General features: G+C 37.4%; 1 protein-coding gene across 1 annotated transcript in view; it reads left to right on the plus strand.

The window, feature by feature from the left end:
- Positions 1-9,278, plus strand: part of LOC119795017 (voltage-dependent calcium channel gamma-7 subunit-like) — a 66,761-nt gene extending 57,483 nt beyond the window's left edge. Inside the window, exons 5-6 of the mRNA XM_038302821.1 lie at positions 4,617-4,762; positions 8,250-9,278. Of these exons, the coding sequence (XP_038158749.1) occupies positions 4,617-4,762; positions 8,250-8,771 (668 nt within the window). The 3' untranslated portion in view covers positions 8,772-9,278. The remainder of the gene's footprint in view (positions 1-4,616; positions 4,763-8,249) is intronic.
- The last annotated feature ends 7,308 nt before the right edge of the window (positions 9,279-16,586 follow it).

The raw sequence follows: 16,586 nt of genomic DNA on the forward strand, positions 1-16,586 counted from the left end.
TTGATCCTACAAAGCACATTTGGCATCTTCAGGCATCTCATCACTGCACTTTGCAGTCTGTATAATTTTGGGTAAAGCCACTGCAGCCAACAGGATGACATCACCTCCTCATATCACTGCAGGACTACTCTTGCTGACCATTCATCTGATTAATAGACTAATGTGACTTGGCTCTAATTGTTGCACCTTTTTTGTGCCTGGGTGTTAACCTAACAGATGCTTTCTTAGTATGGTGGACTGCTGACTGGACACATGATGTCATGGCAACATTCATCATGGAGAGAATCACAGCATCACACAAACTTAAAGCATTGCATTTTACATACAGATTCAAACATCATCAAATTAGAACCTGCAAAAGAATATAGGAGTTTAGTCAAAAAGACCAGGGACATAGCGACATACAGTAGAAGTCCTCCATCAGTTCCTAAGCAGTCTGGATTCAGCTGAGGGTATGCAGAACGCAGCGTAGTACTAGATCCCCACCCATTGGTCACCTCCAAAACAACCGCATTTCTAACTAATTTTCCCCGATCAGTGATCCATCTCAGAAGTCGACCCTGGAAATGGATACATCCATAGTCATAAATGCAGCAAGAGAGACACCAGGGACCATAGTCAAAAAATTACAGTGAGCCAGGACTAGTAATATTAAATCCTAACAGATACTGCTTACTAAGTATAAGATTAAATACAGTACAATAGTATTCATGCTAGACAGTGTCTTGCCCAGAGCCATAATAAAATAAATTAAGAAAAACACATTGAAGGTGATAGTTTCAAGGCAGCCTTTGATGCTATCTTAGACTCAATTAGCTTTGTTCAAAATGTGTACAGTCCCATGCATTATCATCTTCATACTTTGGACCATGTGCTCACATAGGGCAATTATTGTGAAGAAATGACAATATTTCAATACAACTAGTGTTGCACGGATGCTAATACCGGTATCGGGCAGGGCCCCGATATTGCACTAAAACCATTTTGATAGCCAAAAGATTATTCAACTATCTTCACCCATTCCAGGTAGGTAATAAATAGTTCTTCTGGATTCACTTTATATTAGTCTTTTTCCTGCTTAACAAAGGTAGGCAGCAGCTTAACAAAGCCATGATGGCAATTATTTTAAATCCAGGTAGCATGCAGTTCTTCATATACACACACACACACATCAATTTCAAACAGATGTTATTGGTATGGTATCCGTATCGGCCGATACCGATGATCAGCCAGGTATCAGGTATTGGGGCCAAAAAAGGGCATTGGTGCAACACTAATTACAACCCTGTTGTATCTGAAAACTTTAGTAACCTTTAAGCACTTTTTAACAGAGTTCTGGCAGCCCTAATGATGGTTTCCTTTTAGCAGATTGTTTAGATAATCCTAACCCTACCCAAACATGTAATGCACTAATAAAGTTCAGTGAAACTATCATATTTTTTAATCTCCTTTGTATCACAGAACAATAACCATCTAATAAAATTCCCTTCAGAAATGGATGATTTTTGTTTATGGCCTTACTTGTTTTCTGCACTCTGCTATAGACAGGGTAGCTCCTTTGAAAAAGAAGGATTTTATTAATAGGAGGCTGGTTACTTGGGTTTAATTAGACCTAGACATTTTGAAGCATATTACTTGGAAACTGTAGAGTAAACGGTGCTCTACAGTACCTGCCTAAAGAAATCTGGAAACACAGTCTTCTATTGTATAAATTAAACCTTTATATAAGAAGAGCAGCATATTTTTCTTCATTGATTACTTTTTAGTACAGTTGCTGAACTCACACTGAGCCATACCTCCGTTACACCCCCCCGCTCTCAGCAGTAATGATTGTTATGGCATTCTTTCTTAATAACATTAAATCTGTCAAAAATCAGATCATTTGCACCTCTCTCTCTATGATGTGTTCATCTCTCAAAGTTGAGTGAGTACTCACCATAATGCCTTGCTTTAAAGAGCTTTAGTTTTTAAAGGTTTTAAAGTTCATCATAGCACTGAAAAGCAGCACTGGGAGAATGTACTAATTATATTCTTATGGCCTCAGATAATGGACTTTCATCTGTAGCTTTCTGCAGCCACAGTTCTGATGAAAACCAGAGAGATCTTATGTCATCTATCTTACCCTCCTTTTATTGGCGTTGCATTATATCCAGGATTAGATCTAAAACCAGCTTTCTAAATGACCAGCGTCCGTTTTAAATCAAAAATCTGATTGTTCCTTAGTTATCAGGCCCCTCTGCTGTGCAACCAACTACCAGTTTTAGTCCATGAGAAGGACACCCTGTCAACTTTTAAGACTAGGCTTAGAACTTTCCTTTCTGATAAAACTTATTGATAGATTAGCTCAATTATTCTATAGTTATTCTGCTATAGGCTTAGACTTCTGGAAGACATAGGGACACTTTTAATCAATATATTTCATCCTATTCTGGAGCATTTGTTAGTTCAACCTCTAACTTCATGTGCTGTCTCTCATCCATTTGAGATGAAAACTGGCTCAGAGCTTGTGTGGAGCTTGTTAAGCATTACCGTTTCTAAAATAGAAAGAATTTATGGATCAGTGCTTCGTTTTTTGCTTTGTATATATTTGCTTCTCTCTCCTTGAAGGCCAATCCGGCGTCAGGAGAAGGTCGCTCACAATAATCTTGGTTCTACTGGTTTTGGTTCTGCTGTCTTTTTTCCTTTTAAGAAGTTGTTTTTCTTCTACGCTGTTGCTACATGGATGCGTGGTATAAGGAATTGCTGTTGGGTCAACAATAAAATGCAAGCAAATATTGTCGCCACAAGCTCATCAAGGAAGAGTGTGTTCTGCAAGTCAATGACTTGATGGAACCCAGCTGGTTTTCCTTTGATAAAAACTCTTTATCAATCTGATTGGCGAACCTGATTGAAATGTCTCTATAGAGTGCCTTGAGATGAAATGTGTTGTAAATTGGAACTATATAAAAAGTTAAATTAAATTAATTGCTATGCTGTTTTGTCTTTCCTGTTTGTTTGCTTAATTGTTTTTTTTTTCTAATACACAAACTACTGAGATTCTAGTTGAAACCAAACTCTTGTGTTTTGTAAATGGATACGCATCTTTTTCTGTGGGTTTTGTTTGTCACTGTGTGCGGCCCATCATGTTATACTTGTGATAGCATATTTTTTGCAGCACATCAGGTGTTTGGTATCTTGCCTTTGCCTTTTTTTCTCTCATATAATTTATCTAAAGGACCCAAAAACATATTCGTTAGGATACTACCGAAAGCATTGAACTACAACACTACCATCTGATGGCTAAGACAAGGAATTGCAACTTCCTCATGATTTCTTTTTTTTTTTTTTTCTACTCAGAACCATTAAAAATCCTGGAGCCTGACACTAGAGAAAATAATGACATAATATCTGCAAGTGTGTATGTCTTTATGTCTTTTTACTTTCTCTAATTGTAGACAGAGTAGTTATCTTTGTTTATTTTCTGATTGTTTTTAAACACATCCTTTACTGCTGCATCAATGCCAGGTTTCACAGCAGCAACTCTGCAAACCTTGCTGCAGTGAGCCCCTCTTTATGAAGCTTCACTGACTTTATTGTATTGTGTCTTTGTGTAAGCAATATGATTTCATATTTGTCAATGTGTTTGTGTCTGACTGACGTTTCATTAAACCATGAGCATACATATAGGGTTTTAAAGAGTGTGAAGTAACACTAGGCTATTCTCATGTAATCTTTTTGCCAAAGCACTGCTGCCTCTGTTTAATCTATTTGAAGCACCGCTGGGACACATAATCATTAGCTTTTCCTGCTTGTTTTGTAGAGAACACAAATGATACAAGTAAAATGGAAGAGAAAAAAAATCAGTTCCCTGCAGATAAGGATCACATTACAGAGTAACAGCAGAATGTAAATTTACTATTTTGCGGTAGGAATTTAAGCTCTGTAATTTTATAGTAATGATATCTAAACCTTTCATTATTTTATATTTAGTTGTCCATTTTATCTATGAATGTCAAGATTTAACATTTATTTTTAATAGATTCATAACTTGCTTTTTTTTCTCTCTTTTTTTTTTTTTTTTTTACCAAGGTCCTTTCTTTCCTCTTAGCACCATCTACCTCTTATTGTCGATCTTACTGTATGGAGTGCTTTGGTGGCGCAGTGGTTAGCGCACATGACCCATATATATGTGGGGGCTTTAGTCCTAGGCCGACCCGGGTTTGAATCTGACCTGCGGTCCTTTGCCACATGTCTCCCCCTTTCTAGTCAGCCTACTGTCCAAAAAAAACAGTCATCAGTTCTGTCTTACTGTATATAATTAGACCACCCCAGTATTTTATTTTTGTTATACTTTTTGTATTTTGGAGGTAATAAATCTTTGAAACAGGAAATTGAAAGAAAAAAAAAAGGTGCTTTAATAATATTTTCAAAGGTTAGATGACAACACTTAAAGATAAAAAAAGAAAAATGTTCTATAAATCTCATTCTCTCTTCTGGTGTTTATCAGACGTGTAATCATCACTGTCTTTGAAATGAAAACATATAGTTTTAGTTAATGTCAGGTTATGGGTCATGTTTTAAAGAATGTATAAATACCTGATTCCAATTGTAGCATTTGCTTGTTTTCTTTTCTTCAGGTCTCAGTCTGGTGGTGGGTTTGGTTTTATACATTTCAAGCATTAATGATGAAGTGATGAACCGACCAAGAGAGGCAGAGCAGTTCTTTCACTACCACTATGGCTGGTCCTTTGCTTTTGCTGCTTCATCCTTTCTACTTAAAGAGGTAATTAAAGCAAAATGCATGTACACACACACAAAGGGGAATACACACCTTCTAGTGCACATGCAGTTATGATACTTGCTTGCTTCTGCATGTAGATAAGCATCTGACAGAAGCATTTGATGTTTCATAGAAACTTTCCTTCTTGATTTCTCAGCAAACTGCCACTGCTGCACACACTCTGATGGAAAACTCAGGTTAACATACAAAGCCTTTTTAGCCTTTTTAGATGCTTAGGTTTTAAAAAGTCAGGATGCTCACATCAACACACAGATTAAACAAATATAGTTTAGGTAAACATACATTTTCAAGACGTGACACGCACGCACACATACTAGACATATTCAGCTAAACACACGTTTGAAAGTGTCTGCGTAGGAGCTCGTCATTCTGCTCGCATCAATATTCATAAATGTTAATAGCTTGAATACTTGAGGGCAACAGCTCTGTCGCAGCAGAGCTTTATATGCATCAGAAAATTCCTCGCTGGCGGAGGCGGAGTTCTCTGCTACACTCATTCTTTAATCCTTCAGTCTTTTCATTTTTAAATCTTCTCTCTACCTCCTTCTCCATCATCTCTTTTTCATCTTGCCTATCTTCTTCTTAACAGTCTAGTCTTGTTTTCCCATGTCCTTTACTTTTATCTCATCCTGCCTGTTTCTTATCTTCAGGTTTTTGTATCTTTTCTTTGTTTCTTTTCCTCTTTTCTTATCCTTCCCTCTTCCTTCTTATGCCTTAGGTTAACCTTCTGTCACCAAGATGTTGATTTTCTTATTTATTTTTTTCACTCATATTCCACCAATTTCTTCCCTGACAGCTCAATTTTTCGCTTTGGTACCTCTTCCCATTTTTCCACCTCTCTTGATTTTCAAGGTCTGTTGTAAATACTTAGTTTTTGATTAACTATTTCCTAAATCTTCTACAACAGTTGTTATTTTCTAAAGCTTTTAAACCCTTGTACCTTATGATAACCTTCAAATATTCTTATATACTCTTTACACATTTCCTCTTCTGTGTTTTCCTGTCATATTTTCATTGAAGAAAATTAATAATTTATACATTGGAAGTTTTCATCCTCTTCAAACTAATTTCTGTATTTTTCCTGAACATTTTTACACACTTTTCTTCTCTAAAGCATGCTCACTTTAATCAGCATGCTAGTTTGTTCGTGGTTTTTGTAGTCATGTTATGAATGAATAGAGAATGAGCTGAGGAATCTCAGCGAAAGCCCTAGTGAAAACATGAATACATTTCAGGGTAATTGCTCATTCCACCCTGCAGCAGTTTTGAGGCCTTTTTGTCAACTCTTACCAAAATAATGAATGATTTATTAGTCTTTTCACCTCCTGATAGCTTTGTAAAATGCTGGGATTTATGCAAAGGATGATTTGAGTTTTGTTGCTTGTTTTCATTCCCTTTGGCCTTACAGATGTTATATTGCAATGAGACAAAAGGCAGAGCCCCTGTACTCTCTTCTTTTTGGTTTTCCATTGCCACTCTCCTACATTCATCAGCTCAAATTCCCTGACGGATTTTATAGCAGCCTTATTGCTAATTACAATAACGAAATGTCTGTCATTAGGTTGAGATCAGTGCTTATCTTACACATTCGAATAGAAGAATTACATCAATCCTAATGAAATATGGTTGTATTTGTCGTGGTTCTAAACAAAAGTTAGAATAATGTCTAATTTTATATTATTATTATTTGTATCCAGTTTCTGTAGTTGTGATGAATTAATTATTGGATTTGAATTAGTTATCTTCTCTGATTTTAACTTGGTATTAAGTTTGATTTTTACAGATTTCTAAATATAAATAAATCTTTCTGGAAAATTTCAGCTAACCCTTAGGCTTAAATTTCACAAAGAAGTTAAAGTTCACACTATATTTAATGAATTGTGTTAGTGTCTGACAACCCCTGTAAAGTGCAAAAAATGTAAAATGTCAGCATAGTTTGACTTCATTCATTAATTAGATTATTTCTGAACGTAAGGGTTTCACCAAACTTAATTTAGATTTACTTGAGTAAAAGTGACTGGATGCCCCCACTCTTCAGATGTTTTTTTTTTTTTTTTTTATTCTTAGTATGTGTAAAAAATTTATTTTGTGTGATAGCTTCTAATGTGTTTATGCTGTGTGTATCAGAGTAAAAAAATGTTTGTTAATAAGGATGACCTAGTATTATTATAGCAGTAAACAAGTAGATCTCATGCACCTGATTAAAGTATTTGCTAAAGTAAATGTCGTTGAATAATCTGATGCATCAAAAATCACATTTTTTTCTATGAAAATATATTATTTTTGTGCTAATAAAAAGAAAAATATATATATATGTATATATATAAACAAAGTTTGTCTGCATCAATTATACATTATATCGCTTCTTATTCTATCTTTTAATAAAATGGCTGTTTTAAACTGAGGTCCTTTTTTTAATGAATTCATTTCATAATTTAAGCTTTAGTTAAAACCATAATTGGACCCCAGACCAATCTTTTTAATTTGATTTAGCGCCTTAAGAGAATTATTTAAGTGTTAGAACTATTCTAAACACTAAATGGTATTGACTTGAGGTTTTTTCTTTTCATTTGAAGCACTCAAACTGCTTCCATAATATGAACTCAGTTAAACTCATAAAATTCACTCCCTGATTTGCAGCATCAGTGTACAGCATGATGTGTGGCCCCCAATTAAAAGCAGGCATTTGGTGGGAGAAAGTTGAATTGAAAGCACAACCTTCTAATTGCCATCTGACTGCTCCACCCACTGAGGCAGAATAAATTAATGTCAGCAACTAAATTACTGATTGAAATTCAGCTGAAAATGGTCGGAAATAAGAAGGGGTCTAATGTTAAACTCCATTCTTTCCATTAGTTGGAGAATTATTAACTTTTTTTTTCTTTTTTTACCAGAAAACATGTAATGGATAAACTTGGGAGTGTTGGCTTAGTGGTTAGAGAAGTGCGCTTTTGCTCGGTTAAAGGTTGCGAGTATCCACTTCTATCCCTACAGCCCGCACTCTGGGTCTCTTAACATATTAACACTGCTCCCGGGTTCCGCACAATGGCAGCCCAGTGCTCCCCAATGGGATGGGTTAAATGCAGAGATCAATTTCTCAAACAATAAAGTTCAATTATTATTATCATTATTATTAATATTAACTTAAGAACAGCCCACTTTTAAGTTCAGGTCGATGTATTTTAAAAAATATCTCTCATTGTTTTTATAGTGTACCAGTTTTCTTCTTTGCTCAATAACCATTGACATGGAAGAAATGGTGGTTTGTGATTTGGTAGATTTTAGTTTAAAAGAAAAAAACAAACAATCAAAAAAACGTCTAAAATCTTTATTTGGGAAGAGATTAAAAATGCCTGTGTGTGTGTGTCATTAATTAAAAGCTAAAAACAACACTAACAATTTTAGCCTACATCTGTAGAGGATATATAAAACTTTGTATATAACATAACTTCATCTGTCTCCATACCAGGGTGCAGGAGTGATGTCTGTCTACCTCTTTATGAAGCGTTATGCAGAGGAGGAGCTCTACCGCCCCCACCCTACTCTCTACCGCCCCCGCATGTCTGACTGCAGCGACTACAGTGGCCAGTACCTTCATCCAGACTCCTGGGCTCCACCGCAGCGGGGCCGAAGTCCCTCTGATGTGTCTTCTGATATCTCCATCCAGCTCAACCAAACCCCACCACAGCAGCAAACTCTAACACGAGGCAGTAGCTCCCAGGCAACACCTTCTTCATCTGGGCCTTCATCGGCTGCCAGCTACCAGCTTCATCCTGCGTCTTCCTCCTCTACTTCCTCCTCATATCCACACCACCTTCACCCAGGTGCCACCTCTACCCTATCCAGGGTGCCACATGCTCTCGCCCACTCCCAGTCCCATTCCCATCCGAGTGGGCCCCCACCTCAGTCCCTGCCCATGGTAGCACCTCCCTCTGCCGTGCCTCCTCCACACTACCACACACACACACGAATGAGTGCCTCCCCGTGCTAAGCTAAGGGAGCATGGAAGGGACGGGGTGGGGGGTGATTGAAAATACAGCTGGGTAAGGGGGAGTAAGTTGCCTGTTCTCCATGTGCTCTTAAAGCTCACACCAGATGCACACGGACATTAATCCTGTACCCTTAAGGTGTGTGGGAGGATGGATACAACGGAGTAGCCGAAAGAAGGAGGTTCAAGGAGCTGAAAACAAAGAGGGGAGAGGAGGAAAGAGGAGAAGCAGGTGGGCGAAGGGATGACTCACCATAATGCTGAGCTCAAGATGAAGACAGACACTTGACAAAATTTTGACACGCTGGGAGGAAACGTGCAACTGAAGGAGTGAGGAATACGATGATAAGTAGCAACAAAGCCACTTGTGGGGTATTCTCAAGATCATTAAGGCCATGATACAAAGGCAACTCTGAGAAGCTGTAAAGAATTAACACAATGCTGTTTTATGTGAAAACAAACATTTGAAAAATCAAATGGATGATTTAAACATCACATTATTTAATCAACTTATCTATATATATATATATATATATATATATATATATATATATATATATATATATATATATATATATATAGATAGATATATATATATATATACATAAGAGAAAAAAAATCAAATATATATATATATTTATATATATATATAACAAAATAAATGAATATATATATATATATATATATAGATATATATGAGAAAACAAACAAAAAATATATATATATATACAATTATTTTATTTTTTTTCTCTTATATCGAATCTTTAAGGCTTTACTTTTGCTAATGTCAAGTAACAATTTTAAATTTGCATTCTAAATATATGATGAATTCTCTTTAGAATTGTTGTTTTTCTTGAGCCTTTTTGATCCGTAATATTTTGATACCCACCATGTTCTGTGAGAAGCCCCCGCCCCTTTCTGGTGAGATGCCCCACCTCTCCACTAAGGGTATGACTGCTGCAGGGTCTAATTTTCGCTGTGTGCTAAAATGTTAATATATGACATGATACCATCCTGCTTTGCCACCACATTGATAATACATGCAAAGACAACGTAAATATGACCAGCATTGTTTTCACTTTTTGTCTTTGTATCATGACCTACAAATGCAGCTCGTTATGTAGGAGATAAACTGTATATGCATAGAGTTATACAACATTATTGTATAGATTTTTCTTGAATTTGTTTTTTTTTTTTGCCTAAACCTAAAAACCTATTCCTAATCCAAATCTGCTTTGGGTGTTAAGAACTGAGGACTTTCTTTCTATTTTAAAGAGGAACCTTTGGAATGAATGTTTCTGGAATGACGCTAATCTTGTCAATGAAAGATGTTATACATTTGATAACAGTTGGAGAACCTAAACAGATTTTTAAGAATATTTTAATTATCTGTATGAAACATGTCTGTTAAAATCATCAATAACTATTACTATCAGTTAACTGATTTCAGGTCAAATTACCTTTGAATTCTACTTTCATTCTTTTCAGAAAGAAAAACTCCTAGCAGGGCTTAGCTTTATGTTCAATTCAGAATTTATTCATAATAAAATATATAAAAGGGAATTTTAAGAGCAGTGACAGTTATTATAGTGGAATACACTTACTGTTTAGGAAGTTTAAAGACAGATATTAAACCCCTTTAGATATGTCTTTTGTATTGTTGGTTCAGAATTGTCTGAAATTTTGCTCAACAGACTTAAATAAGCAAAAGGTTTATGATGTGGAGAATTACAATTATTGCTGATTCACTTTGAGTATGTGAAATATTTTATGAGAGCAAACAGGAATCTTGTTTTAAATTTTTCTCTCTTCCCACTATCATGACCTCTGGTCAAAAGTTAAATACTAGAAAATACTTCTAAATCAGTATACACATAAAGTTCTATAGCTTAAAGTGCAAATATGCACAAATTTAAAAGTCAAAAGCCACATTAGAATGTTTCTCCAATTTGAATTTCTCATTTTTCGCGGTGACTGCAGTGATTGCCTGTTTTCTGTAGCTCAGTAGCAATCATACCTCCCATTGTTTGTAGCCGTTTTTTAGATTTATATGCTTTCACGCTGTGAACCAATTATAAAAAACTTCTAGCCAATTAAATGCAATGTTAAGATTACTTTCTGATTCTTTATGTAGTTATTAGACAATAAAAATATTTAGCTGCTGATAAGAGTTTTTTAATATATTTTGCAGATCAGTTTTTTTTTTCCGATCTGCCAAGAATTAAGTATCCATGCTTTAGAATTACATGCAAGTGCACAGATATGTCTATAAAGCAAAACAAGGTGTTTATTTGAAGACACCACAGCTGAGAAGTAAAGCTTTGAAAAATATTTATTGTTAACGTCAACATCTTTTGTTAAAGGCAGTTTTTGTAGGTGTAAATATTCCCACAGCATCTTTAGTATGCAATCAACCCAGGATTCTTTTTGTTAAGAGTTGGTGGAGATCTTGAGTCAGTTATATTAGACTCACTTGATACATGTCCAGGACAATGTGTATTTAAACAAGCTGTTTTATTACATAACTTTTCTTTTGTCATGCCTTAAAGTGTAGCATTTGAAGTGTTTTAACTTAGAAACCAATAAACTTTGCCTGGCTCCAGAGTTCCATTTGCTTGTTGTCAATTATGCACAGTTTTATTAACTTGCTCTAATTAGAATGTTAGGAAGGATTAATGTTGTTTAAAACAAAAATTCACTGTCACCAAATAACATGTTTAAAAGGTGTTCAGCTTTTGATTGCAGATCAAACATACAGTACCTGTTTTAATGCTGACCAAAAAAAAAGAAAAGCGATCCTGTTCTCGAATCACCTTAAAGTGGTGGAGAGGTTTCTGTGCCTGATGAATAAAGAGCCAATGTTGGCAGGGGCTTAAATGCCCCTGATAGGGTCTCCCAAGCCAAACAGGCTCTGGGTGTCAGGTCAGACAGAGCTTTCTGAAAGCCCCTATAAAAGACAATGAAATCAAGGTACAAGATACGTGATGTGAAATGGTGGAGCCAGAACCCAATCCTGGAGCCAGGCCTGGGGTTCGTGCCTGGTGGCAAGGTTCTACCTCTTTGGACCTGGCCAGGCCCAGCCCAGAGGCGCGGATCAAGGCCATCCCCCAGTGGGCAACCATCTAGATGTGAAACCATGAGGGACCGGTGCAGAGAGGATTGTGTAGAGGTGACCCGATCCACAGGCACTTAAGCTGGCTCTAGGGGCATGGAATGTCAATTGCTGGGGAGGAAGGAGTCTGAGTTTGTGCACGAGGTGGAGCAATACTGGCTAGAAATAGTTGGCCTCTTCTCCAAACATTACTGTAGCTGTGCTCTGGAACCCAACTTCTTGAGAGTTGCTGAACTCTCTTTTACTCTGGAGAGGCCCGTTTGGAGAAACAAAGGGAGGGGATAAGTCTGCTTGTCTCAACCCAGCTCTGCTGTCTCTAGTTGGACTTCAGCCCGGTGAACAAGAGGGTCACTTGCCTTCTCCTTCTGGGTGGTGGGGAAGGTTGGCAGTAAAGAGAATTAGGCCTTCTTAGTGTCCTTGGGGGTTGTTGGATAGCACACCTCCTGGGGATTCCATCATTCTGCTGGGCATGTTCAGTCCCAAGTTGGAAACAACAGTGACACCAGGAGGGTGATTGGAAGGAACGTACCCCCAGCTCTGAATTTGAACAGTGTTTCATTACTGGACTTCTGTGCAAGCCACAGATTGTCCATAATGACCACAATGTTCAAGCATAAACTTGTCCATCACTGCAATTGGCACCAGGACACTCCAGGCCAGAAGTTGATGATGTACTTTGCAGTCTAACCTTCTGACCTCCAACTGCATATCTTGGCACCAGGACACTCCAGGCCAGAAGTTGATGATGTACTTTGCAGTCTAACCTTCTGACCTCCAACTGCATATCTTGGACACTCTGGTTAAGAAATGGGCAGAGTTGTCCACCGATCAGACCTTGTGGTGAGCTGGATATGCTGGAAGAGAAGTAGGCCAGACAGACTTAGCAGGCACAAGCAAGTAGGGAGGGTCTGATGGAAACATCTGGTTCAGCCCTCAGTAAGGGACGTGTTCAACTCCCAACTCTTGGAGAGCTTCTCCCAGATTCTGGGGGAGGCTGGAGACATGGAATCCGAGTGGGCCACGTTCTCTGCCTACTTTGTTGATGCAGCCGCCCGCATCTAAGGTCCTAAGGTCTGCTGTGCCTGTTTTGGTGGAAATCCGACACTCAAGTCCTGGACACCAACTGTAAGGGATACCATCAAGCTGAAGAAGGAGACTTATCGATTCTGCATAAGAAGGGGAGCCAGAGGGTGTGTTCCAAATATAGAGGGATCATACTTCTCAGCCTCCCCCAAAAGGACTATGCCAGGGTCCTGGAGTGGAGAGTTCCGCTGATTGTCGAACCTCAGCCTTAGGAGGAGCAGTGTGGTTTTTTTGTACTGGCCTTGAAACAGTAGACCAGCTCCGTCCTGCCAAGACCTACAGCCTGCACATGGGCGGTGTGCAGCTGAGTGCACAGGATGAGAATCACTCCTCCAAGGCCATGGTTGTCAACCGGAAAAAGGTGGCTTGTCCCCTTCAGGATGGATAAGAGTTCCTGCCTCAAGTGTCTTATATCTTGGGGTCCTGTGAGGGGATAATGGAGTGGGAGATTGGTGTGGGTGCTGCTTTAATGCAGACACTGCACACGTCTGTAATGGACAGAGCTAAGAGAAAAGGTAAAACTGTTGATTTATAGATCAGTCTACTTTTCTACCCTCACCTATGATCATGAAATGAGAATCATGACCTGGAGGTACTATGTATCTCGGCTGGCCTGGGAGTGCATGAGATTTCCCCCAGCTGAGCTGGATGAAGTGTATGGGGAGAGGGCAGTCTGGGAATCTCTACAATCTGGTGTGGGATAAAGCAGAAGACAATGAGAAAGAAGGCAATTCTTTAATAATAAAATCATATTTTTATTTTCAAACCTTTGTATTTGTATTCAATTTTTGTAAATAAAAAGAACTTTTAAAAACTAAAAAGCCCAATGAATTAAAATTCAAACACAAAGAAAACAGTAGCTTTAGGAAGAAGTCATAAAGCTTTCACAGAAAAGCAAATCTATGCCATTAACTGCATTAATTGTTTTCTTATACTAATAAGTTTAAATCTTTTTCTGAAGGAAGTATTTATCAAGTTGGTGGTTCTTATTCTTTTTACTCACTCTATTCAGCAGATTGCTTTCTCCAACTATTTTGAAGTGAATCTTAAACGTAATCAAATCTTGATATTAATTTAACATAACTCAGAGGGAAAAAAATGTAACAGACTAAAAATATAAATCAATAAAAATATATAATTTTAGATACCACCAATTATGGCCTAAAAATCACACACCAAAATATGAGTCAGTCATTGCATAACACATTTGGATAGTAAAACATGCTGATGTTTTGTTTGCAGGTTATTAGGTGGCAGTAAAGCCATTTTTTTTTAATATGCTGTTATATGCAGCATCTAAGTGCATTATTAGAACCACCAGCTATGCTTTACTCCAATTATGAACAAACAAAAGTGCAATATATCTAACATATATCCCAATATATACTGCAGCTTTTATCCTGACGATTTCCTTAGGAACCTGACTTTAAACTTGACTGGAAACAAACTTAAATCTAAAGGTGTAACTTGGCAGGCCTGACATAAATGGTGTTGATGGTTTATAAGAGCTTCAGGAGGCTGTCCTTGAGTTCTGGTTTTAGAAGATTTCCTGAGGAAATCCCTTATCAGCCTGTAGATTTGTCAATTAATATACTGCTAAAAACTTTTTCTCCAGTTTTTCTTTTGGACAGTATTATCTTTATTATCAGCTTTAGATCTCAGCTCACCTGACACTAATTATAAAGTTTGAAACTTCCTCTCAGAAGTTGAGATTTCCTGCGACTGGGACTGAGTTAAAGCTGTCAGAGCCACTGAGCTCACAGCTGCACTTTTAATTTGAGCAGCAGGAACAGGCTGTTCTCATCAAAGGAGGGAAGGTTGCAGGCATTTTTGGAGAGACAGATTTGGGCAGCTGCTCTGTCCTAATTCATGTAAGTTATTTAAAACAAACTTAGCTGCAATGACGAAGTTGGGTTTAAATATTTTAAGATGTCAGCACAGTTATGAACTAATCAGACAGATACATTGACTGTAATTTGGTTTTACAGAGCAGTTACAAAAAAGCCATGAAGTTTTCTTAAATGCTGGTGTTGACTGTAAAAATAACAATAAAATATCAACTTGAATCTGGAAAGATCCAACCAGGTCATCTTTCATAATACCAGCCCATACCAGTGCTCCACCTCCACCTAGCTGGCATCTAACTTAAAGTGGAGATCTGTCTGTTACTCATTCATTCACAGGTCATTATTATTTCATCAGGCCATAAAACCCTCTCTTTGAACACTCTGTCTTCAGATATTTCTTGGCTCAGTCTAAAAACTTAAGCTCATGTGTGTTGGTCACTGGAGAATAGGTTTCACCCTTCCTTAGCTAAGCCATCTTTTTAAACTGGAATATCTTGTAAATAAAGATACCCTAGTTGTGTTGCAAGTGTAAAATAAGACAGAAGTGGAAGATAACAGTTTTCTGGAAGATTTATGCTTGAATCTTCGCGCATCTTTCACAGTTATTTCTTTCAGTACATTTTCTTTTAATCCTGTTGACCATTTACGACCAAACTTTTGATGGCTCTTTATACCAATACCATAATATCTTGACCAGTGATGACATGTTTAGCTGCATGTTATCATTGAACTGCTGATCATTATCATTACTCAAGCTGATTGGGTATCTGCCTCTAATGTCGAGTTTTTTAGCCAATCACAGCAGCAGCTTGATTTGTTTCACAACGAGCGGAATCAACCAATAAATCAAACTCTTACCAAATATGGTTGGAGGGACGTGGAACTATCTACTTATCTACTATCCACAAAGGCTCACTTTTTAAAAGAGAAATAGAGGTCGTTCCAGCTAAAACCGCTACAGCCATGTTTATTTTATTTCAACCTTTCACCTCTGGATGATCTCATACATGTGACTGCATTTCATTGGTCTGAAATATTTCTCTATTGAAGCTAAAGCAACTGCTGGCCTCTGGTACGATGTACTTTAGGCAGTTTGTGAATTCACAATTCTAACGACAATTCATCTTAGTTGCAAGGTAACCATTATCCAGTCTCACCAAGCTTAACCTTCTGTATTTCTCAAATAAGAGTCTGAACAACTTTTTTGGAAAGGAAAACTGTGCAGTTCTATCTGCAGCAAGAAGTGGTTTTAAAAAGTTCTGACTACAACTCTGATTGATATTGTCAAACAAACTTTTTCTGACTTGTATGTGTGAAAAAGTGTTGAAAGCCATGTATTAATTAGATTCCATTCGATCATTTTGTCAATCACAATGTGGCAGCTTTGGTCCTACAAGGCCAATATTTTGCATGCTGTCCATGCTTTAGCACAGCTTCTATCACAAGCATAATTTCTATGTTAAAGCAAGGAAAAATATTTTAAAAATGCAGAGGCAGCATTGACCAGCCCTGGTCCACCATCAAAACATACTAAAATCCCAGTGAAAACTGTTAGTTGGATTTAGCTGATTCGTGGAAAAACATAGAAAGGTCCAAGAAGTGTGATTACCCTTGCGAGATCTTATATTTCAGGATTCTATTTAGATATTAAACAGGATATTGCTGCTTTTCCTGGTTAATTTCAGAACACAAATTTGTGCTGTGAATTAGCTCTACATCTGCTGTTCACATGAAACAACTTAATACTTCATGCTGCAGTGACACAGACACCTCTCA

Source organism: Cyprinodon tularosa, unplaced genomic scaffold, assembly GCF_016077235.1.
Source record: "Cyprinodon tularosa strain WSP-4 unplaced genomic scaffold, ASM1607723v1 ctg5, whole genome shotgun sequence".
Lineage (NCBI taxonomy): Eukaryota > Metazoa > Chordata > Actinopteri > Cyprinodontiformes > Cyprinodontidae > Cyprinodon > Cyprinodon tularosa.